At 43.5% G+C, this 25,608-nt stretch overlaps 1 protein-coding gene across 3 annotated transcripts in view; it reads right to left on the reverse strand.

Annotated features, from left to right (window-relative positions):
- Positions 1 to 889: 889 nt before the first annotated feature.
- Dusp16 (dual specificity phosphatase 16) overlaps positions 890 to 25,608 on the reverse strand; it is a 177,542-nt gene continuing 152,823 nt past the window's right edge. For all 3 annotated transcript variants that reach the window (XM_063238245.1, XM_003470411.5, XM_063238246.1), the window contains exons 4-7: positions 20,372 to 20,535; positions 11,713 to 11,872; positions 6,399 to 6,522; positions 890 to 4,717 (exon numbers count right to left, since the gene is read on the reverse strand). In XM_063238245.1, coding sequence (XP_063094315.1) covers positions 3,544 to 4,717; positions 6,399 to 6,522; positions 11,713 to 11,872; positions 20,372 to 20,535 — 1,622 coding nt within the window. In that variant the 3' untranslated portion in view covers positions 890 to 3,543. The remainder of the gene's footprint in view (positions 4,718 to 6,398; positions 6,523 to 11,712; positions 11,873 to 20,371; positions 20,536 to 25,608) is intronic.

Below are 25,608 nucleotides of genomic sequence, written 5' to 3' on the forward strand. Positions count from 1 at the left end.
ATGTTAGGAAAAGAACACTAGACAAGAGTATTTAAAATAAGTGACCATTTTAAGCTACAGTTTTCATTAATTAGTTCAGGTATACACACTCTACCCTTCACACCATCTCTGGACACTCCGGGCTCATTTTAATTCTGCTGCTCCCCCCTACCCCCCATCTCAGAAACCTACACCTTCCTAATTTCCCCCTTAGTTAAGTTTTTGTGTCAGATCCAAACTAGTCTCTGAGAGCCTCCAACTGCTGGACAGTGAGATTGGCCATTGTCTAACCTTGTCGCCGCTGACTCACCTGTGCTGTCCACCACCTCCCTCTTTGAAGGCTGAGCCACTCAAATGCTGTTCTTCCTTCCTACCACCTGTTTTTCTGCAGTGCCCTAGCCAAGCTAGTTCTCGTGCTAGCTTACCCGACCTAATAATCATCCTTGCCTTTAAATTTTCTTAAATCTAACTTCAGCTCAAAAGTCTCTTACAGCCAAGTTCAATGAGGTCACTGCAAGTTGGCTGATAGTCATTCCTCCTGCCCGCACTGAAGGCAAATTCATCTCCTCAAATGCACAATTGTAAATCCACGAGACTAAGCTACTCGTCCCATGTCGTATCCAACATCATAAGCACAGAGGTAGGTCATTAAGGCATGCATAGCATAGCTGGAGAACAATCCCTACTGCTTATCCTTACTCTGTTCGTCCTGCAAATACAAAATTACACAGTATACTAAAATGTGCACAGGTTATATAGCTGGCCTTTTGTCCATCCTGTACTCATGTGTACAAGAACCTTTAGCAAATGCTGTAGGTTTTTACACTACGGTGTGCACATTTAGGGGAGGCAGCAGGCACTAGTGTCAGCCACTGATCTAGGGGTCCAGAGAACGACAGCACATGCTAGATCTGACACCACCACCGCTTTATTTTGAGTGAAATCCTTTTACTTGAGAATAGCAGGAAGGTTCTACCACTACTGCCTTTGTTTGGCAGCTTGGTCACCACGGTTCCTACCAAGTCTCTCAGCAAAGAGGTCCTTTCTCACATTTATGTATAAACAGGTACCAGTTTTGATTTTATTTCATCATTTAACATACATGACACACCAAAACGAGAAATGCACAATTCAACCATTCAACAGTTTGCCTTACTCCAAAGGAATACTATATTCATATTAAACATTTATACAGCCTTTCCACCTAGCTTTACAAATGTCCTAAACCATTTTCCAGCATTTCTCACATAGAAATCTAGTTCTGCTCTGTAGAATCGCCATTCTAATTCCCCAGTCAACTCCAGGGCTGCTGGCCTGTGACTGTGCTGCAGGGAGCCACCACGCTCAACGGGCCACCCAGGACTTCCCCCAAGGCTGCCCTTTGGCATGGTATTCTTGATTCCAACTGATTATGTGACATTAGTGATCAAGGACTAATGGCTGTAGTGCGTGACATCACAATTACAGGCAGGAAGGGGACCATGGCCAAGAGAAACCCTAAATGATACAAGGCAAACTTTTATCCAGCCTTTTTGTTAAAACCCACCTCCTAACCCTCCAGAAACAGCCTTTAACAATGGAGCTGTTGGTTTTGTTTCTTTAAAATGTTTGACAGATGTGACCAGATTCTGAAACAGAACTTTTTTATACATTGGTTGTATACATGACACATCAACATTACCATGTGAAATCTTGAGAATGTGTGATTACATAAAAGGTGTACACAGAAAAATCAGGTCAGTTAACAGAACTTTTTCACTGTGGTAACGACACGTTCCCCATGCAGCTCACTTGGCCTTCGTTTTACACCCACATCATTATTTGCACGCTGCCAGTTACATCTGTGAAGCCCATAACCCTCATGATCAAGCCAGTCAGTTCTGAATCATGTCCTTCTGTGCTGGTTTTAGCAGTCACCATAGGAAACATGAAGTCACCTCCTAGTCAAAGGACTGTCCATTTCTCAAACATAGAAAAACCTGAGATATGAGTCAGCAACTAGCTACACTTACAGTAAAGAACAATGACAACACCTGCCCCACTTCCTCACCCCCCAAAAAGCTGCTGCTGTGAATTAAGGCTTCAGAAGAGGACCTCACAATAGTTGATAAAACATTAGCCAGGAAGGTGAGCCAGATCGGCACTGTCGCGTGTGTACTGTTTTAATCACCTCCTGTTTTCAGCTGCCAGGACTAATTCTGTGTAGTGATTGTAGGTCAAGGACAGAGAGCACCTCACCTCACTCCATTTTATACTAGAAACACGCGGGGGATGTTTGAAAACAGCAGGCTGTGGCTTTCCACTCTGTTCACAACCCAGCCACATCCAGCAGCCTTCTCTTCATCGTCCATCATTCTGAATACTCATTTCCCAAAACCTTCCTCAGCTCTATTAGTGAATCTGAAAGTCTGAAAGAATTACAAAAATACCACCTCCACCTCATGCCAAGGGGAAAAAGCCATCAAGGAAATGTTTTCTGCTTCTCAGTAACTTTTACCTTCCTGAATATCACTCTCTAGTTTTCTCTCTAGGGTGGTTTCCTATAAAATTCTTTCTTACACTTTACTATCCATTACAATGAAACAAATGAAAAACATTTTGGCTGAGAACTTAGGTTCTGCCACTGTTACCAACTCAAGTAATTCACATTGGCTTTAAACCAAGTCAATCTTCAATTAAAGGATTTTAAAATCCCATTTTAAACAACTCTGATTTATAGAGGGAGGTAGACATGGTTAGCCTCCCAACTTGAGCTTAAATCTTATTGCCAGATTCCTGGCTAAGTTAAATCCTAGGTAGTTGCCTTTCTCTTTCTTAAAGCTGGGAAGAGGGGGAAATACAAACTCCATTGAGACCTAACTGGAATTTCATGCACATAAGATTTGCATTGGTTTGAAAACAGACTCGCTGCCGACATATGCACAATGCCTAGAAAATGGGCTCCCAGACATGGTAGTGGTGAAAGCCCCGACTTTCCTGTCTGAGGTACTAGGTTTGTTCTAAAGTAGATCCGGGCAAGGCCCCTAATGGTCTGTCCAGCAGAATGATGTTCGCATCACTCCGCTGTTGGGTAAGCTTGGGTCTGTCCGTCAGCTTTGGAGAGGATCGCTTCTCTTGAATTTACCGTAAGGTTCAGTCCCTAAGAGGATGCACTCGACCCACAGCTGGCTCAGTCTCAGCACTAAGGTGCACTACGGAAGGGGCTGGACAAAGGTCAGGGAGTATTTGAGATCTCTTTGCAGCATGATGTGACAAGGGCAGAAGATCTTGTCCTCAAAAACCAAATTTGTTTTGTAGGAATGAGAAGATGCATGATTCACTGAATAGCATCATTTACTCTGGTTAGGGGGAATTCTAGCATCTGCCCTTCCACTTTTGTTGAGAGAACTATTAGCTGATCTCTCAAATGCAGGTGAGAGAGAACAACTGCGTTGATCCATCTTTTGCTTTACACCATAGTGCCATTTTCCAAAAATATATATGTATATACACATACATATTTCAGATTTACAGGGAACATTTTTTGTGAACAAGAACTGTCAATAGTCATCACAAGCATCCTCCTCAGGAGACCTCAATGATTTCCATGCTGCCTGAAAAGCTAGACTGACTCCCCACTTTCCCCAGCTCTTCCCGCGACCTGTTCTCAGACCTGATGCTCTCTCCAAATTCCATCTGGCAGCTTCTGCGTTTAAACTGCTTTTCAAAGGGGCTCTCTTCATGCCAGCTCCGCCGAGAGTCAGCCCTGTCACCTGGCTTCTGCCGCCTACGCACAGAATAGACTTGGTCGCCACAAGTGGGCAGCTGGCTGCAGCTGTAGGCAGAGTAGCTGGCACTGCCTCCGTAGATGGCTGAAGCAGAGTAGAAGTGAGAGCACTCCGTGGCAAAATACCAACTGTTGGTCAAGGAGGGCGTAGAGGTCTGGGGAGACAAGATGTCCGAGTGCCAGCCCTTGAGGCCCAGCCCGGCGGCAGACTTGGCGAGGTGCTGCTGGCTGGTGGAAAGGCCAAAGAGGAAGTTGGTGTGGTAATTGTCCTCCACACTCCCACTTCGCTGCAGTGGAGCTAAGAGGGGCCTCTGGGTGGCACCGCCGCTGCTGGTTCTTACTGTGTGCAGTCGCTTGCCCTGGCCCTCCGGAGGCCTGGCCGGCTGGGCCTTCTTGGGGATGTGGGCTTCCTCCTTATCTGGGGTGGTTTCCGGAGTCTGCTCTGACACTTCCTGAACTGGGGAGAACTGGCAGAGTTTGCTGGTCCCATCCAGGGCAGTGGAGGGTTTGTAGTATTCCAAAGCATCTTCTGAGGAGAAGCCGTGTAAGGAGGCTGCCATGCTGGCCGAATACGAAACCGATTTAATATCCAGAGAGAAGGAACGTTTGAGCTTATTGCTGTCTTCCAGCTTGTCTGAGGACAGGTGGAGCCCATTGAGTGCCTGTACCAGGGGACTGTCCTCTAAGAGTGGTGGCTGCACACTGGGCACGCTGGCAGGGTGCAGAGGCCTTTGCCCGACTGCCTCTGAGGTAGCAGAGTTGGCACAGCATGGATTGAGGGACAACTCGTTCTTCTGTCCACCCTCCGAGACTGCAGGGACGGGGTCATTTGACTTCTCCAGGTGTAGCAGCTTGAGTTTGCTCTTTGGCCCTGATGCTCCAGTCTGGTTCTTGATCTTCTTCTCATAGTCCAGAAGTTGGCCCAGAAAATTGAAATTGGGAGATATAGTAGGTCTTTTTTCTTTCACAAATCTGTGAAGAGAGGAAAAAGCAAAAACTGATTTTACCACCACACTTAAGACTATTAAGTGAAAAAAATGGATGACTAGGGTGCAAGTTTAGGGTGGCCTCTAAAGCCAGATACAAGGAACTCTGTCACATCCTAAGACAGGGCACCAGGCCTCGGAGTTCTAGTATTTTCCTGACGCTCAAGGATATACCGTTCCCAGCGCAACTGAGAAGAGGGTATCTACATACCACCAAGGACACACGTGTACATGTCCACCAGTGCTACTGTCAGAAGCAAAGAACAATCACTTGCCAGGGTTCATTTCCTAATATCCCCTTTTGATATCTCCAGTCATTTTAAGACATTCCATACTTTAAGCTAATTAGTAAAGATGATATCAGATGGTCAAAGTATCAGGGCACCGAATTCTGACTTACTTTCTTTGTACTCAGCATGACAGATGAAGCAGCAACAAAGTGCTCTGTGGGTGCTAAGCACCATACTAAAGCAGTGAATTAGCAGTTCAGCCCTCAGACCTACCCTGTTTCAGGGGTGGTTATCCTCACATAGGTACAAAGTCCTTAGGTGGACTGGTCCAGAATCAGAGCTAGCAAATGATAGTGCTGGGCTTCAAAGCCAAATCTGTCTAATGTCTGGGTCTAATTTTGTAATCACCATGTTAAAAAAAGACCTCAAGAGATCAAAACTAGTAATGAATTTTAACAAACACAGGTACTAGGTAAATTCTTCAGTGGTGCTTGAAGCTCATGGATATTTGTCATATGACACAGGAGTTAAACTACACTGAAACTTGCATTTGAATAGGGAATAGGAAGAATTAAAAATAAATTCCTACATCCAGTGAACATAGCCAAAAATGACTGGTTCAGCTGTAACAAGTACAAACACAGGGGTGTCGGGAAAGAACTCCCTCACATGATGTGAGGATGAGAGCAGGCAGATCTGCAGTGAGGAAGCCAGGCAGGCACAGCAGCCACCAGCCCTCCAGACACGCTATCGAGGAAGCTGATTTCTTTTTTCCAAATTACAGCTTGAGAAGTCCAGCTGTTAATAAGCTTGCTTTATGCAAAGTTTACTGCATGAAAATTGGCCATGTCCACTCCATGAGATGCGCCCAACCCAGACTCTGTCATCAAACTAGCTCCAGGCCTAAGCAGTATGGCCACCTGTACACTTTCCCTTGTGAGAAAAAAGGAGCTTGCATTCTGGTGGGTCAAAGTTACACACTGCAAAATTCAGCCAGATGCAGAATGTAGGAAATTTCAGTCAGAGAGTTTGATGGCTAATTTTACACTTGCATGTATTCGGCTTTTTCCTCACAGAAATACGAAGTCTGAGCAGAGTCGATTGGTAATAAACATTCTACTTGTGCCATCTCCCCTCATTTGCAAATTAGAACTACAGAAACTTCTCCTAGCTCACTCCCAGAAGGGAAATCCCTGGCTGGAACTTAAAAAGTAGCTGAGGATAAATATGACACATTAGGGCAGACTGGATGCTAAATATTAAAACTGCATTCTTTTCCAGCCTTGGTAGGACCATTTAAAACATCCGCAGGAAACTATAAAGAGTGTGATTAAAGTAACTGTGATTTGCTTTAATCTGGGTCTTACCAACATTGAACCTCTTCATATTTCAGAGCAAATGAAAAGCCAGTCATGTGAGCCATGACTCTGTCCTCACCTGTAAGCCTCATCTAAAGACAAGTCCATCCTCTTCATGATGTAGGCGATAGCAATGGTGGCAGAGCGAGAGATCCCAGCTAAACAGTGGACCAGGACACATCCATTGGAGGCTTTTGCTTTCTCTGCAAGAGTGAAATTCAGCAAAGGGCACTGGTAAAAATTGTGTTTGGCAACGAAATCTTGTTTGCATTTACCCAGTGTCTTCACCTGTACAGCAGAATTACCTTTCACTGTTCCTCTGAGGAGGGCGAGGAAGCCATCTCCTCCCCCTGGAACACACGACGGACACTTCAGGTCTAAGCATGTTAATAAGTGACATTACTAACTCAAGTTGTCTGATTATTTGATAGTTTTTACATCATCATTTTAATAAAATGCACAGGATATAAATACTACATTACATGGGTCTGCTTGCTTAGTGTAGAAAATTTCTTTAAATACAGAAAACTGTATAGTATAAAGGAAATAAGAACCATCCAAAAGTCAACCACTAAGACATAGGTAATATTGTTTCCTCAGGTTATCTTATACTTTGATTTTACCCAATTTAAAAAGATCTATTTTCATTTCAAATGTATGGAAATATACGGGAGATATACTGCTGTTTAGAAATGAAGGAGAGTGGAAGGAGGAAGAGGCTCCATCACAAATGATATCACAGCATAACACAAAAGACATCAGAAATATTTTTTTCCTCTCCCAACCTTGAGGATTGAACCCAGGCCTCAAGCATGAGTGCACCACTGAGCCACATGCCCCCAACTGAAGTTACTTTTAAAATGCTGAAATTCATTAACCTATATTCATGAATTTGGGTGTGTTTAGGAAACATTGTTATATGCCATAAAATGACTCAACTTGCTGAATTTAGGGAAAAAATCACATCTATGCTAGGGGCCAGAGTTATTAGTCACTAATACTAAGCCTTTAATTCTTGACACTCAGAAATTGTGGTCTTATTACATCATCTCAGTTCATCGTATCACAAAAGAAAGAGGCAGGGATGCTTTGTTGGGACCAAAGAACCAGGGAGATTCCCAGAGCACTACTATCTTGCACTTCCTGTGGGAGCAGACAGAGCTGCTCTGAAGAGACCGGAAGTGCACCCACTGGCAGGCAGCACTTGGGCCGTCCTAGTTCTCAGTTACTGTGTGCTTAGCCATAAAGCTGCTGCCATGAAGCTGCCACCTCTCTTTCCTCCATCTTTTTCCCTTTCTCTTGTACTGGACCCAGGGCCTTCACCCTAGCTATGTCCCTAGCCCTTTTTTTTCATTTTCAATACTGTCCAGGTTGGACTTGAATGTGCAATCATGCCTCAGCCTCCCAGAGTGGTGGGATTACAGGCTAATTTTTCCTTTCTCATTTTTGTTTTAACTGGTATTATGAAGAGTTTATCAAAACTTAAAATTCTTAAAATTAACAAGCATCCAAGGAATCTGCTGCTCTTGCAGCTGCATAACACAAGACAACTATCTCACTGCCTGTGTTATAAACAGTACAAACTTCTAGTGTATACAATATACAGTGGCTCCTTGGTTCATGAACTTGATTCTTTCCCCAATTCTGACGACAAACTGAGTTGGACAAAAATCCAATAAAATTCAGTGGTTAGGTTCAGTGTTGACCTTAGGAGAAATCTGATTGACTTCTCATCCAGTTTTGTTTGTGACCAGAATTGTGGAGAGATTTGAGTTCCTGAACCAAGGTACCACTGTACTCATTCATTTTGTAAAAACAACCTATAAGTTTTGAATAGTACATGAATACACTTCCCTTCTAGATAAGAAAACTAAACACAATACAACAATACAGATGAATACAATGTGTTGTGGTTTGAGTCTGGATGTCCCCTAAAGCCTCATGCAGTTGCGGCAGCAGGCTTCTAGAGCAGCCTCATGGTCCAATGCTGAGATTATGGGTGTGAGTGCTACACCAAATGGATGTGGCCTACATACAATACAAGGGACAGAATCTTCTCTCTGTGTTCGTCCCCTTTTGCTTTTCTGCTTGTTCTGTTTTCTGCTGTCATGAACTGTTGCCCTCTGCCATGTGCCACTCTGCCTTGGAACCTACTGAGTAGGGGCTGAAACCTCCTCAAACTTAGCTAAATAAGTGAACCTTTCCTTCCTTGAGTTTTGGGTATTTTGTCCCAGCAACAAGAAAAAAGTAACCAAGACACAATGCAACACTGAAAGATGATTACTGCACTGTACAAAACAATACATGAAGCCTCTTGCCTGCACAGTTCTCAACTGGACAGCACTGGCCCCATACACTCAGCATTCAGATTTTCCATATAGTTACTGTACCTTTCCTGGTCCCATCTTGCTTGGTTCTTGCTCTTGTATCCCATCTTAATGCATGTGAACAGGTATATTCTTTTGGTCCCAAAACCTTACTGAAAACCGCTTCACATACTTATTAAAAGTAGGTTTGGTGTAAGTTTTTCCCCCCAAATATTGACCATGCTCTCGTTATTTTAAATAAGTATCTCAAAAATTGGACCGTGAAGACCTCGAATGGTCTTTCCTGGTTCTAACATTCCTCCAAAGGCTCTAGTGCTAGGCTCCCAGTGTGCACACGGGTCATACTGGCTGGCTAATCCATACAATAAAAAGCAGTCTTTACAGAAAACCTGAAAAAGGTTGGAAGGAAATAAAATGACAGTACCATGTTATGATGTCAAGGTTATGTTTCTATTTTTCAAATTTTGGGTATTGTGCTTACATTGTTTTTGCAACCACAACTGTTTTGATAATGTATTGTTGAGAATCAAAGAGAGCTTATACTGGAGTTGGTTCCCTCGGCACACTGGTTCCGGCAGATGTGAGTGCTAGGCTGGGTCTGCCTGACTGAGCGCCGGAAACGTGATGAGAAAGCCCCCCAGTGGAAAGGGACACAGTGCCACGGCAGCCTGGTGCGGCTGCTGCTCACAAGCTGTGTGGGAAACAAGTAGAGAGAAGGCTCCAAAGGTGGAGACTGCTGGCAGAGGGGCTATTGGGGATGTCAGGCTGAGGACACGTGTACGCAGGAGATGAAGGAGCCTCTGCAGGTTCCAAACAGAGCAAGAAGGCGGTGACAGTGCAACTGGAACACAGCAGGGTGATGTTACTGAGATTAAACTCTAAAAATCCAGGCTACGCGAGGGGAAAAAGAACCACAAACAAACAAGAACCTAGTGACAAAGACCTCCAGAACTAAAAAGAAGGCAGTAATAACAGAGGACAGGGGACACTTCTCATGACAACCTTAAAAATATTTATTGGCTGGATATGGTGACAGTGCTGGTGGTCCCAGCTACACCAGAGTATTGCTTGAGCTCAGCAGTTTGAGGCCAACCTGGGCAACATAGTGAGCACCCCCCCCCCTTAAAAAATAAAACAGTGAGAGCCAGCTACTCTGGAAGGTGTTCAGTCTTGCTTTAGTACCCAGTTCAGTATATCCCTATAAGGTAGGTAAATTATCCAAGTTTCCAGTTCAGGAAACCAGGACACAGAAGTTTGAAGTACCCTGACCCAAATCACTTAGCTAACAGCCAGGGACACAGGGCTCAAGAACAGTTGGGCTCCAAAGTCCACAATCGCAATGACCTCCCTACATCGCTCTCACAGGTCCTGCACCTGGTGTGGGGAGCCAGGCAGGAGCCGAGGCGCTGAGGAGTTAGCAGGGCTTGTAGTAGCAGCCAGCTGGGCAAGGGGTGCCTTGTGAGGACCCCACAGCACAACAGGTCAACAGATACTGCTGCCTGTTCACTAAAGAGAGAAAATTCCACCATGACCTGAGCTCTCCCTCCAAACCCAGAGACTTACTGAAATTTAAATAAAAAGAAAAGAAATTCTATAAGCCTTCAGACTGTTGAGTCCAGGTATGGGGTGCATGTTTGTGTCACACACATTGCCATGACCACCGTGGCTGGAAACACACATGCAGATGACTAGCAACTGTGAGGATATGAACATGCGGAGTCCTTCCTTGTATTTGGGTGGGACACAATAAATAGGACAGTAAATAGGACCAAGCAAATTAAAGGTGGGTAAGTGGTCACAACCAAATCACATTCTCATTCTTCTGCAAAGATTTTCAAATTGTACTTCTAGCTGAAACTAGAGCCAAATGTCTCTGGATCAATATGACATGCAATGAGAACTTTAACCATAACTGCTGCTCTTTTGAAGAGGCAAAACCCGAGTTGTGTGCTGAATGTATTTCTGAAAATACAATGAGAAGAGTTCATATTGAAAATTTTCTTTGTGGCAGTTCATATTAAAACAATCATAGCTGCTTATTATTTGGATATTTCACTGAATGAGTTGTTGACAATGAAAGCCCTTGACAATCTTGAAGAAAACTGCTTCAGAATTACCTAGCACTCTAAAGGCATTGCCTAGAAATTCCCCTCAAATCAAATACAGAACAGGGGCTTGACTACAATTTTACGTTTTTAAAGGAACTTGCCCTTTTAATTATAGTAAGCACTTAAGTATTCAAGAATGAAGTGGAGAGCTCACATTGATATGGCTGTGAGGGAAAGAATAACTCCTCCCATGGCTGGTGACAGTCACCACCTTGTTACACTGCCTCAGAGGGAGCCGTTCCTGCCTGTGTGCAGCCACTGTCCAGTGAGTTCCCCTCGCATGCACATTGCCCACTTCCTGCCAGGAGGCCTGATCCTATGGCATCAAAGGGTCACAATAGCACCCAGAGGCAAGAGCTCCTGACCAGGTCCCAGAGACAGAACAGGGCTCACTGATCAGTGCCGTCAACACCCTCAAAGGGATGACCAGGTGGAGGTGCTTGTGAGCGTCTGTGTTGGGATTTTACCAGACCCAGAAAGAAAACTAACACAGGAACTAAGGCGCCTACATCTCATGTCATCAAAAAGGCTTTAAAGGAAAACGGGATTTGTTTTTTTTCACAGAATTGACTTTTCTCTGGCAAACATTTAGCAGCAGTGCAACAGGGACTACTCACTCATAAAGTCTCCCTGAGCTCCTTGTCGGATTTAAAGAGGAAACATGGAGTTTGACTCCAGAAGACTCACTGATTTTCAGACACAACACACAATCACAGACCTGTGAAAGCTTAATTAACTTCGACACTGTTTACAGCCAGCAGGTCACAAGGCCAGTCCTTTAGGGCTAGTATGACAAGCATGTCACCTTGACCACTGAGTAAATAAGCAACAGCATGTATTGTTTTCAGAGTTCTGACATTTCTGAATGTCAGTAGGTTTCTTTCCTCTAAAGACAAAAGGAGGAGAGAGAGGCCACACTTACACATAACAGTAACCAAAGACCTGGAATGCTGCTTACCAATGAAATCCACTGATTTGTCCAACCATGGCAGAATTTTCTCACAGAAGCTGTCGTTCACAGGCACCCGCAGGAAATGAGACTCGGGAATGAAGTCAGGCTTCGGACAGGTACTGCTGGCGTTTAACACATAACCAATCCCATTCTGCTGCATCAGCTCCTATGACGGGACAAAGCAATTAAAGTGACTAGTACTATATCCACATCACCATTTTGAAAGATTAAAATTAAGGTTATAAAAATTATTAGTTTCCTTAAAATAATCATTCATAATCAGAGAAACTCCAAAACTCAGCAAAATGGCAAGACAGCGTCTATTTCCACAGCTTTAACAGCTCCACACACCAGCGGCTGTGTTTTGTATGTAAAAGTTTGTATCTCCCCTTAAATTTCTAGCTACCTACTAGATATTAGGGCATCCCACATGTCCTTCAAATTCAAAATGCCAGAAATTAATTACATTATCTCTCTCCCTTCTCTGTCCCAAACTCCAATTTCTTCTTTGTAATTACCAAATTGGCTTATGATGACACCCAATCAGTTGAGCTAGAAACTAAATCACCTGGCTGCTGTCTTCCTTCTAACTATAATCCAAATGGCTGCCAGATCCTTCTGGTATTTACTGTTTCTTCCACTTACCCTTTTCTCTACCTTTTTATTCTCCAATCAGTCATCAGTCCTCACCAAGACAATTAAAACGTCGCCAGGAAATTCTTGAACTTCCTAGCATTTTTCTTTTCAAATCATCTTCTTAACAACTCGAGTAACTTTCCTCCTGCTCTACTTTTTTTCCCCCAGTACTGGGGATAAACAGGACCCAGGACCTTCACTGAGTTACATCCATGGCCCTTCTCCTCTTTTTAAAAAATGTTTATTTTGAGACAGTCTTGCCAAGTCACCACGTGGCCATGCAGGGTTAGAATTATGATCCTCCTGCCTCACCCTAGAGTGCTAGGATTACAGTCATCTACCACCACACCAGGCCCCTGTTCTGTCTTTTTTCTACCAACAGTGCCACAGGGCCAGGAACATAGCTCAGCAGCACAGCACCTGCCTGGCAAGTGCAGAGGTACTGGGTTCGACTCATGGTACAAACAAACAAAACAGTACTACAGATTCATTGAATTAAAAAGGAAACTGGGTGCCAGAAAGCCCAGGAAGGCTAAGGAAGGAGCGTAGCAGGTTTGACACCAATTTGGATAACTCAGCGAGATACTGCCTCAAAATAAAAATCAAAAGGTCTGAGGATGTATCTCACTGGTAGAGTGGTCAGCACACCCAAGGCCCGGGTTTCACTGCCCAGCACTGCAAGAAAGAAAAAAACAACTGGAAATCATAATAGCCCATCCCCCGCAATTTGGTAATGAGGGCAGGACAGGAGTTTGAGAAGTGGGAGTGACAGCAGCTGTGGAATCTCCTGCACACAATCCAGAGGAAATGGGCAGCACCAGGGTGAAAGATGTCAATGGAAACCATCAAATTTGATTTCCACAGAAAGACTAACAGGACACACTCAGCCACCTCACCAAGCAATCTGTATTTTGTGGCAATGACAACCTGTAGTCTTTGAAAACAACGCGTGCACCTTTGCTAGAGCCTGCTGGGTGACACCGGCACAAGGGCCGCAGCAAGCACACACCGCCTCCCATCTGAGGGCCGACTGTGTGCGGGCCTGTGCGTGGCATTTCCACAGACGCTCGCTCAACTCTCAGGCCGTCCTGGTGTCTCACGCTTCTCATCCTCTGAGGGAAGAAACTGAGGCTCGGAGGCGCGTGAGGACTCAAGACCTCCTCCAGCGCCACATGCTCCTAGTGTCCTCTAAAGCAAGGTGGATGGAACATAAAGTAACTAGCATATGTGTACAGTTTTTCACTAAACAAAGCATTAGACTAAAAACTTTTACTTTCAATCTGTTGCCCCCTTTTTAACTCTAAAAACTCCGAAGGCAGAGGAGCACGCTCTAGAGGGTCACAGACTTTCTGCAGGCTTGAGCGTGACTCTGGACAGAAGACGGCTGTTGAAAAGAGTTGTCCAGGCTGTGTATTTTGCCCTCTTCTCTCCTGTCTCCTCCGCTGCAGTCCCAGCTGCTGCTGCGCCGGTCTTTCTGCTGTGTTCACAAGCGAGTCTTCTGCAGGACGGGGACCAGCTGCTCACAGCACGGTCTCTTCACACCGCCACTGCCACTGCCAAACCGCAGTGGCACCGCTGCAGCCAGTGTGGCCCAGGGACAGGAGAAAGCAGCTCTGAGCACATGTAAGGAAGGCCAGGCCTCCAGGTGTGGTGGCACAGGCCAGAGGGCTGCCAGCTTGAGCCAACCTCGGTAGACTTAGCAAGACCCTGTCTCAAGGTAAAAAGGGCCAGGGACTCTGCTCAGTGTGATGACTCTGGTTCAGTCCTCAGTACCACAAAAAACAAAGAAACATCAATGAAAAACAGCTTGTGGTGTTGCTTATACCACAAAAAGTGCTCCTCACTTTGAAAGGTGTGCCTCAAAGAAGCACGTAATAATGCTTTATTTCAGATAACTTGCAAAAGGAGAAAGGAAGGTTAGTAATGTGTTTGAGTGCTATTATCTGTAAGACAAAATACTTAAAGCACAAAAATGACATGAAAAATGAATAATTCTAATGGTAAATTTAATAAAAAATTAGCTCTCAAGATCTATTTTGAGATCTATTGTGTAGCTGCTACCTGAAGCTCTTTTTTTGGATTAATCTGAGACTTGGGATATAAAATAAGGCCAATTTTTATAACAAAAAGAAAACAACCACTAATATTCCATGCACAATTAAAACATAATTTGGCTACTAAATTCCATAAATAAAGCGTTTTCTCCTACATCAGTGGAAAAAGACAGTTAAATGATGAAAACATTAAAAATAATGATACAGGTACTTGAAACATTATTTTTAACCTGAAACAAACAGATGCTCACTCATTCCATAGTTTCTGATGCAGGACTTTGAACTGTTTCTTCTCTGGGTTGGAGTTCTCAGGCAAATCTCCAAATGTAGCTACAACTTATAGTTTGCTCTTTTTTATGAAGAACAAGAACTTGCGAAACTGTCAGTACAGCAGCCGTGGAGAAGATGACTGCCTCTAAGTATTTTACAGTTGCTTACCCTCGTCTAATTTGACAAGGAAAAAAAGCCTTTTCTTGAATCTTTCCAAAACATTTCATTAGTCATACAGAAATGACTGTTTTCCCTCACCTGTATTTCATTAGTACATGTAATATTTTATTAATGTACGCAATTATGATAAGCAGACTGACACACAAAGCTACTTCTGGCAAGTACACTGTTCAGGTGGAGGAGGCCTCGAGTTGCAGCCGGCACCCTACACTGAGGTCATGGCAGAGACAGCGTTAGGGAAGTTTCTGAGGTTTAATGTAACTCTTCTACTTACTTGCTAATTTTTGATTTTTGATGCACATGCATACATGTAGATGATAGAACATTTTTATGTTTTAATGGCAGACATAAAAAACTATAAAGAATATGGAATTGTTTTTATTCATAGATACTGCTTTCTTATTAAATTATAAAGTATTTATATAACCACTTGGTTTTGTTTTGGCATGTTGTATAAAACATACAAAACTGGATATTTATTCTGCCCCATAACTGAACATTATCATCTTTGACCTACTAGAAAGTAGTCATCTTATGCTGTTAATATTTGGCTCGGTGTTACTCTCACTGTGCTCACTCCTGCCTCTGACTGGTGAGACAAACCCTGCTCTGGCTGTCAGCCTCTGGCTCCGGGGTCGCGCAGCTCTCTGGGCCCGTCACCCCACGAAGTCTTGCCTGGGCTCCGTCACTATCAGCACCCCTGACCGGACTCCCCGCTGTCTCTCCCAGGCTGGTCCTGGAAGCCGTCAGCTCCTGCACATGGACCATCTCCTTGCCCGCCCACTCCTGCCTCTCATGAGCGCGTCTGTCTGCTCTCTCTGCCTCCATCAATCATTACCACCAGTACCTGGCTCTGTGTCTCAGTTCCTCTGTCTCTTTCTCTCCTTGTCACTCTCTGCCGGCAAAATTCCAAGCCCAGGTAAAGCCAGTTCTCCCCCTCACCTGCATTTGCACCCAGACAGCTGAACACAGCAGGGGAAGACTCACAGCAGCACCTGCTCTCACTTTGCATTCCGCAATCCCTGGTCCCTAGTCCCTTCAGTCCCCTCTGCGATTTGCCATGCCACCCGTTCCCCCCATTCTGCTCGCTCTTCACACTCCCTCTGTGTCCCGTTTCACCCTCACTCAGCTGTTTCCAATATCCTGGAGAAACGGAAACAATCAGGAGAAATTTCGGTAGACTTCCACCTCCACATTTACTGTCCCGCCAACTCGGGCCCTACCTGCTCTGCCCTCCGCTTGTCACATGAATAAACCTGTCCAAATGCCGAAGGCCAGACCCCTACTGACTCACACATCCCAACCCTCTTGTTCAAGGACCGGCTCTGGCTATTCTTTGCTGCTCTCCGACATCAATTTTCCACTCTCCTGCGTCATTCTCACTATCAGCAATCAAACCGACCAGTGCTTCTCCCAGTTTAAAAGGATCTCCATGTTCGCCTCCAGCTATTGCTCTATATGTTCGCTATTCTTACTAGCAAAAATTTCTTGGGGCTGGGGGTTTAGCTCAGCGGCATAAGCGCCTGCCTTGAAAGCAGGCAGTCGTGAGTTCGATCCCTGGTACCGGTAAAAAGGAAAAAGACAAAAAAAAAAAAAAAAAAAAAAAATTTCTTGAAACAGCTCCTTACACTAGCTTGTTACGTCCAACTCCCATCACCCTGACACCTCCTGAGCCCGTCCCATCCAAGTCTCCAACCCCACTGGCCGGAACCCCGTGAAGCTCGTGAAGCTCGCAGGGCTCTGCCCTGCTCCAGTCAGCAGCTGGGTTCACCTCCCCCTGCCTGACAATGCCGTGCGGCATGTTTCATTCCTCTGTCTTCCTAGAAAACACTTTGTTTACCTGTTTCCTGGACTTCTACAATCTCTTGATTTTCTTTCTTCTTTAGTATTTGCTCTAAATGCCATTTGTTGGCTCCTTCTCCCCTCTCAGATTTTAAGGTTATAAAAAATCCCCTTGGCTCAGTCCTCTTCTCTTCTCCAATTACATTTCTCTCTTAATCTTATCTATGCCATGGCATTAAACACTGTCGGTGTGTCAGTGACATCTTCCTGCAGGGACATCATCATCATAAAGCCATCTTTCTGTTCCGCTTGACCACCTGGCGGCGTGACAGGCATGTCAAGCTCAGCATGTCCGAAACAACTGTCCTGCGCTGCCCGCGGGTTTCTCTACTGCATCTCCCAGTTTCTTTGACACCTGCCTTTTTCATGCACCTCTACTATCTGTGGCATACCTGGCTGCATGTTCAAAAAATAAGCAGAATTCTACCACTTGTCACCACTGCTGCCACCTGGATTCCACCCCAGTACTGTACAGCCTCCTCCTTATGTGGAATTCAGCCTCCCATCCACACAGAAGCAAGTCAAGTCACATCACTCTTGCCCAGAACCTTCTAGAGGCTCCCTGTTCTCTCAGAATAAAAGCTAACATCTTTTTGTTTTTGAGGTGCTCGGGAGTTTCAAGCTGGCACACTCACAAATCATCTGGTCGAAGCTTCTTGAGTAGCCAGGACTACAGGTGTATGCTGCTAAAAGCTAACATTTTTCTTTTGGCCATGTTGGGGACTGAAGCCAGGGCCTCGTGCATGCCAGGCAAGTGTTCTACCACTAAGCTCTGGCCTGCTTTGCCACAGCAAAACCTACAAGAGCTTGTAGTCTTGATCTCCTCCCTCTGTGTTCTGGCCACACTCCAGCCTCCTTCCACACCGGCCACCTTGGTCTCCCTGCTGAGTCCTCGTCACGTGGATAACACTAGTCTTCGCCTGTGCAGCTCTTCCCCCAGATATCCAGATGGCTAAGGTTCTGACCTCCTCCAAGTGTTTGCTCCAACGTCTCTCCCTCACCAGGCTTCCCTTTACCACCCCGTTTATCGCAGCCCACACCCATGGGCACTCCCTGCCTCTTACTCTGTATTTTCTTCATAGCACCTGTCACCATAATAAATAGACAGGCAATAATACACTGCACTGTGGAGCTTACTTACTTATTACAGTGACTGTCACATTTCTTGTCCTCTAGTTGATAAGCTCATGAAAACAGACATTTCTGTCCCATTTACTGAGGTGTCTCTAGAGCCCAGAATATTGTCTGGCACACAGGAGAGGCTTGATGAGGATTTGATGAGTGAACCATTATTCTTCAAATGATTAAAATTGGGATCTAGGAACTAGTCTGTTACTGTCTTTTGATAAGAATATTTGCTCCTTACACATTTTCATTTTATAACAGCCAAATGTCATTCATTTATATTTCATTCACTTCATAATTTGTGAAAGACTATGTTACCTGAGTTTCTCAAATTTATTAAGAAGTTTTCTGAGTAAACAGCGTGAGGAAAACTTTTAGGAAGTATGTTCATTTAAAAAATTTAAAGATGTGCCATGTTATAATCTTCCCTAATGGTACGTTCCACTCTATTAAAAATCAAAAGTTGAAGACTTTAAAAGAAGCATCCAAAAGGTCAGTAATTTATTAGTCTCTTTCAAAAATAAACTGTCACCAAAGTATGTTAAAAGCCTGTCACAGAAATTTTCTATGAATCAACATACTCCAGGATAGGAGTGCTAAGGGCACAGAAAACAAGCAATGCCACTGGAAACACACTGTTCTGTGTATAAGGCAGCTGCTCAAATATCAGTGCCACAAAGAGGTGTCCAAACCAGTGGCACATGCTGAAATCCCAGCACTGTAAGCACAGCTCTCAGGAGGCTGAGGCAGGAGGACGGCCACTAGTTCGAGCTAAGCTAATTCAAGGCCCGATGCACTACATAGCAAGACCCGGCCTCAAAATAAAAAGAAAAATGTGTAATGAATGCAGTGTAGCAGAATAAATAACATAGCTTGGAGTAAAACCAAAGAGAAGGATTCTCAAAGAAGACCACACTGAGAACCAAAACCATGCTCCACTGTACACTCCAACTCGGCACTCTCACAGCGGCCCAGGCCACCAGCGTCACTTCTCGCTGTCTCCGTCACATTCTTGACAGTGCTGCATGGTGACTTCTTGGCCCACCTGCTGTCCCACAAGTGTCCATAAGCCCGTCTCTTCTCACAAATTCTGTATGTACACTGCCTGCCGTATGTTTGGGAGGCCGGAAGGCAATGTAAACAGAAAACCACCCCTTCCCTATTCTCAAGTGGGTTCTGGTTTAACTCCTCTCACCTTACAGGCATTCAACAAGTTGTGAACTGACTTATATTTCTTATATTTGAAAAAAGTATAGAGCAAAACAAATGTGTCATCTAATTTAATGTCAAAAATAACAAAATTCACCATGTAGAATCTACTAACTGGTTAAGGTTTACCATGTTCAATAGGATCCTTAACTAGGAATATTATTTTCTTTTTTGGAGGCTAAAAAAACTATCTCTAGCTTTGCCTCAACAATGCATGTGGCTTTAGGAAATTAACTTTGCTTTCTGTAGCACAGGTGCTTATCTCTAAACGAAAATAATAATCACAAGCTCAAAGGCATTGAGACTTACCAGAAAGGCCCCCTACAGGCAGACGAAGAACAAATAATGCCTCATTGCTGTCCAAAAATTGGGTTTTTTTTTTTTTTTTTTTTTTTTCCTTTTGGAAAAGCTCGTTACAGCTAGAGCTGTACTGCTCTAGTCGCTGAAGGAGAAAATGTTTAGAGCTGCTACAGCCCTTCACACAGGAAAGTAGCATTTGTAAATTACCTATAGCTGCATTAAAATCTTTAATTGTTCTTTCAATTTGTGGCGACATAAATTAAGAAGTTTTAAAGAAAAATCTCATTTTCCAGGCAGTAAGAGCATTGTTTTACAGCATTACTGGCTAAAATTAAAAGCATGTAACCTATAGAGTCAGCTTATAATTCCAGTATTGTAACGTCTGTACCATTATATACCTGAGTTGCCAATCTAACGTATGTTCCTTTAGTAGAGTGCGCCTATCAGCACTGCCAATTCTTTCAGCAAAAAGCCATGCTTTTTGCTTTTTTTCCTTAATTGAGCTCTTCCAACAAGAAAACCTAAGGGGGCTGGCAGTACCTACTTTCAAGCCTTTGTCTTCCTCATGGCCTACCACTCACCATACTTTCCGCCTCTCCCACCCCTCAGCCCAGAGCCCTTCATGAGAGCCTTCTGCAGTCTAAGCCAATCGGAGTCCCCTCTTAGTGTGCTGCAGCAAATAAATACATCTCCAAATGTGAACGGATTAGCCATGCTGCATGCATCCAATTACTATAGTAAACCAATAGGCTAATAGGCTAAACAATAGCCTAATAAGACTAAAACGCCTGTCCTATTTCAGGTCTCTTGAACCTACAAGGAAAACAAGCAAATATGACTATAGTTTGGATTTCCTGTGGCAATAAATAACATCAAACAAAGTAACACTCCAAACGATGATGTAACCATTAGTTGGGGAGTCACACTGAGAGCAGTGGACTTCCTTTCTGGGACTGCAGTGTGTTTCAAATGACAGTTAATGGGCAATTGCTGTTTTTCCAGCTGCTACCAATAAACCCAGCAGTGAAGGACATTTTCAAAGCACCCACCTTGTTGAGGACATCTCGCTGGCAGCCAAGATAAAGATTGGGAAGAATTCGGGTTGGCCCAGTGTTGGCAACAGGTAAGCAAGGCTGAGAAATGCAGGTAGGTACTAGAGTAGACTTTCCTTCACAGAGGCCAGGGAAACAACGAGAGAACTCAGCAAACCCACCTGGGAATAAACATTATAAGATTATGCCAGGTACTAAGCAAAAATCAGCCTTCCATTGACTATGACACAGCTGTTTCAAACAGAAAAATCAGCTCTCGTAGATCCACGTGGATACTGCTGTGCACGAATTCCTCTGTACAGCTGTCAACTGTCACCCTGATGTAATACCCAGCTCCGGCTGCCCTATGGACGCGCGCACATCCTGAAGGCCCTTGGAAGTTACCCTTCAACCTCTCAAATCTGTCCTTTGTCCTCACCGACCCTGTGACTTTGCTCCCCACTTCCCATTCTCATGCAAACTTCTCTTTGTGGAACATGAAGAGGGTAAGTCAGTGGTAAACAGCTAAGCCAGCTATTCACACAAGCAAAATGGGGACATTAAAAAAATGCGAACTTCCCCCGACTCCCTGTTTATCACTCTCCTAGTCTGGGCACTCCTCCCACTCCCACCCCAACCCCCCCTCTGTCTCACTCTCTCTTTTTCTCTTCTCTAAGATTTCTCTTGGGGAAACCATGTGATATTTGAGCTGTGTGTCTCTCTTATTTCATTTAACATTATGTTCTCAGGTTGCATCCATTTTTCTACCAACGCCTCAAGGTTTTCTTTATGGCAGCATAGTACTTTGTTGTGTATAAATGCCACAAATTACACATTCTTAAATATTTCTATATATGCCAATGTGTTTCATTTATATTACTAGTCTTAGTTTGTTAAAAAGTGTTTTGTTATTATCCGGGTTTTCGATAAGAATCTTTTTGGTTTATGTCTTGTACTCTGGATAACTACTTTGAAGATAATGATGTACAGTGCAGTAACTATTATTATTCTATTTGGTTACGAAATTTTATTTTTTCATAAAATAAAAAATGAAGAAAAAGTTTTTAAAAATGTGAACCAAGACTGAGGGACTGCTTCAAAATAAAAACTTCCTAGAGTTAACTTTCAGTCATCCCACCATATATATTATTTCACTTCAAAAATATAAAAAAAATTCACCTCTGCTCTTTGAAGTAGCCTATCAAGTTCTTGGCATCTGTAGGCAGTTAATCAAGGTTAGTTAAGGTCCCTTAATTACCACTGATGTTGGAAATATGTTCATTTTGCTGAGCAGTAGAAAGAAGTGCCAACCAAACCTACACTGCTTTGAATGCACAACGGACTGGTGGCAAGATGCCTAGCCGTGGAAGAGTTAAGCTTTATCCCAGGCTGTAGCTTGTAAACCTCTGCTCTATGATCCTCGTTAAGTCATGATCTCACCACCACTCCCCAAGTGGAAGTTATGCAGCCAAAGGAGGCCCTCTCATGGCCCCTGGAAGAAGAACTGAGGCGGTCTTTCCCAAGTTTCCAATCTAAATATTCCTTCTATCCCAATTTGAATCAGGAACCAAACAGATTCTGAAAAACTTTCACAAACATCCCTTGCTATCCATATGCTCATTGCTTAATAAGCCTGAACTCAGGAGCCACGAAGATTTGAATTATTGAGAATATTTATAATAGTATTAATTTATAATACTAATTATTCAGTTAAAAAATGTCAAGTCCTATTAGAAGAAATTGCAATCCCACTTTTTAAGATACCTCTTTAAGCCTTTGAGTAGAGCCTAAAAATCTCACTAAAGTTGTCCCCATCTCCTAACAGAATTGTCACCTCTTCAGAAAGTGTCTAAACTGTGTGCTCTAAGACTGCCGGGAAGACAAGAAGCTGAGGAAGGAGCAGGTCCTTATCCGTGTGTCACGCTCATCTGGAGCACAACCCAGCAGGACTCCTGTGTCTGCCGTCTGGTCTCGTGTCTCACGATTTCCAAATGCAACCTTCAGCCATACAAAACTCACTGTTATTTCTTGCCCAGGAATGCCGCCACCAGCCTGCCCATGCACGTGCATGTAGAGGCCACAGCACATACACACAAGGCCCACAGTCATACCGCAGAGAAAACGAGCACAAGTTCCTTCACCTGAGTTCTCATCGGGCTTCATATCTCTTTCTAGTTGTCATATTTGATTAAGCTATTTAGCCCTCCTGCTCTTGGCTTCCTCATCTATAAAATAAGGATGATGATCACAGCTGCTTCATACTGTTGTGGAGAGGATTAGTTAACCTATCAAGTGTTCTCTGTGTGGAACACAGCAAGAGATAAGAATCAGCGATTATTACCCCACTGCATGTTGGTAGGTACAGCTACCAGCGTCATCTATGAGGCCTTTCTCCACCCCTGATAGCTGTCACTCTTTAGATACCAAGTGAAAACAGCAGTGCCTGTAAGGTTACCTTCCCCCAGTGTGCTCCACAGCACTGCTGTCCTACTAGAGGTTGACAGAATGGAGTATTTGTCCAAAAAACAGAAACACTGTCTCTTATTTCTCATGCTAGTAGGTTAAAGGACCCAAAAATATCAAAATGCAGCCAGTTTTAATTTTGAAGAAAGTGGTTTAATTTATTTAAGTTAAACTTTTTGAAACCTATCTGATCATAGAATTCCCTCTATTAGTTACTAGCACAATTCAAACTTACAGTGATGCTAGACTAGGGCCACTGAACTACTAAATGGAGTCAGTGAGAACTTCCATCTGTAAATACAACCCAGAGAATCTCAAAGAAGGGGGCTAGTCAGTACTGGGGGTACATGAGTGCCCAGTTTGGATTTAGTTTTATTTCTGTTACTATTTTGCTCCTTTTAAGTTTCTCTTAATTATATAGTTTTTATTTACGGTGTAGTTTTTCCCTGTAAGGTAATTCTAACAGTATATGGCAAAACTTCTCATCTTTCTTTCCTTATATTCATCCAACATAACTGACAGGTACTATTTTGATTATAACTGTACAATTTTAAATTGTAACTTACATAAAATTGGTGATCCTGGTGGTCTGGTAAACAGTTATTCCTCGTATTTTTTTCTCTTTGGCTCTCCTATACTTAGCTCATGGGACAGACTGTTATTTAAATCTAACAGAACAATGTTCCTGTAAATGTTCTCAGGGAAAGAGAAACCAAAGGATCCAAGGAAATTCCACTTGAATTCCATTTTATATTTACAAGTAATCATACTTATAAATGATATAAATAATCATGTAATAGTCACAGAATGTACTGAAAATTTACCATGTGACAAGCATTGCTTTAAACACTACAAGTATTTCCCTGATCTTCATAAATACCCTATGATGTAGGTTCCATTACTATTCTCTTTTTCAGATAAGGAAAGAGAGGCAAAATTACATTATGTAATACTTGGCAGAGCTAGCATGAGTGTACTTCTCTAAGTCCTGTGGGGTTAACTCCAACGCCTTGCCCATGTGTATGGGGTTCTAGCCTACCATTGTGACCTGACACTTCTTAGCACCAGACTAACAATGGTCCTGCCCTCTCCCAAACTGACGGAAGAGTTTGTTTCTCCAAAGGTATATGGTTCAAGTGCTTCAGTGAGGAAAAAGGGAAGGGACCCAGCACTGGGAGGCTAAGGCAGGAGGATCATTGCGAGTTTAAGACCAGACAGGACTACAAAGTGAGCTCAAGGCCAACCTGACCTGCATAGCGAGCCCCTGCCTCAAAAAGACCAAAAAAAAAAAAGAAAGAAAAGGAAAGAAAAAAAAAAGAAAAACAAAAGCTGCAATGTAGATATAGTCACTGGGGGCTTGTTCATGATTATAGTTTGCAAGTTGGTAGCAAAAGTATATCTTGGCTTTCAAGTACCATCTAGAGAACAACTTTGAGAGAGACACAATTCCCTAAGAATCATAAACTCAGCCAGCCAACCTGGCTGTTCAAGGTCCATCCAGGTCTATCATTAATTAGTACAAAGATCTTAGATCACTAACTTCAGTGTGCTCCAAAGTGAATGTGGCGCTAGCCAATTCCATGGTAGGGAATAGAAATAAGTGAAACAAAACAACAACAAAAAACCCCACACCACTCAGTCTCAGAATACAAAGAGCCTACCTTGTAAAACACATTATCAACAAAACTTTGTTTACGAGTATTTTCAATTAATATCTAGTACAAAAGCAAAGTCAAATATTTTAAAATATTAAATAGATTTCAATGAAATTCCAGACTGGCTTAAAATGTCCTAAATTGTAGTTCCTTCCTAGTCACTTCCAGAAAACACTACCTCAGCCAAGAGCACATTTTCCCCATCTTTATCTCTGACAATGTTCCGCCCTGCTGACATCCTCCTTCATTGACAGCTTTTTCCATTCACTGACCTTTCATTCACTGCTGTGCTCTAGTGAGTCTAGTTTCGTTTCATTAATTAACAACAGATGAGATACTGCTTGATTTCCCCTGAAACTTTTATAAACGACCAATGGCTTCACCAGCAGCTCAGTTTTGAAACACAGTTCAGTGTATCTCGAATGCTCCTTTTCTTTTCCTAGGCTGTCTTACAAATAAGAGCTGAATCAGAAGAAAGGTACTGTGCTGCCCAAGGCTGACGGATACACAGAAGCAAGCCTCACCTTAGCTGCCCTTGTCTTTGCTCTCTACTATCCTCTGCCCTCCAGTAAGAGTCTATTACACACACACACACACACACACACACACACACACACACACACACACACACACAGTTCATTATCCTCCTTGGGCTACAGGGAAAAGCAGTACGAAAAATACTGATAAGCTTCTTGAAAAAGTTCTCAAATATTTTAAGAAGTTGTTCTTCGATCCCCAGTACCAAAAAAAAAAAAAAAACAAAAACAAAAAAAAAAAAAAACCAGTTGTTCATGCTGTCAAATTGCTCGAGTTCTTCCCATCTCTAAAACTTGTGCTGTTGACTTCCAGGAGAACATGGCAGACAGATAACAGCAGCTATGGAGGCTCTCTGAGATACCAAGCTTAGAATCCAGGAATGGCGTGGTGTGAGGAGTCCTAAGCAAGGAGAGATATACCCTGCCGACCCAGGAACGAACTAAGCTGAGAGAAACCAATTGGAAATGCAATCCCGGTGCTATAAGAGGAACAGATAAAGTCTCAGCATGGAAGCTGGAACCCGCGCCTCTGGAAGCCACGATTTGGGTTTCCTGCCCCTGCTGCTGTGTCTGAATTGGGACAGCAGGGAGAGAGACGCGT

Source organism: Cavia porcellus, unplaced genomic scaffold (genome assembly GCF_034190915.1).
Source record: "Cavia porcellus strain 051 isolate PalLab524CR breed Dunkin Hartley unplaced genomic scaffold, mCavPor4.1 scaffold_27, whole genome shotgun sequence".
Lineage (NCBI taxonomy): Eukaryota > Metazoa > Chordata > Mammalia > Rodentia > Caviidae > Cavia > Cavia porcellus.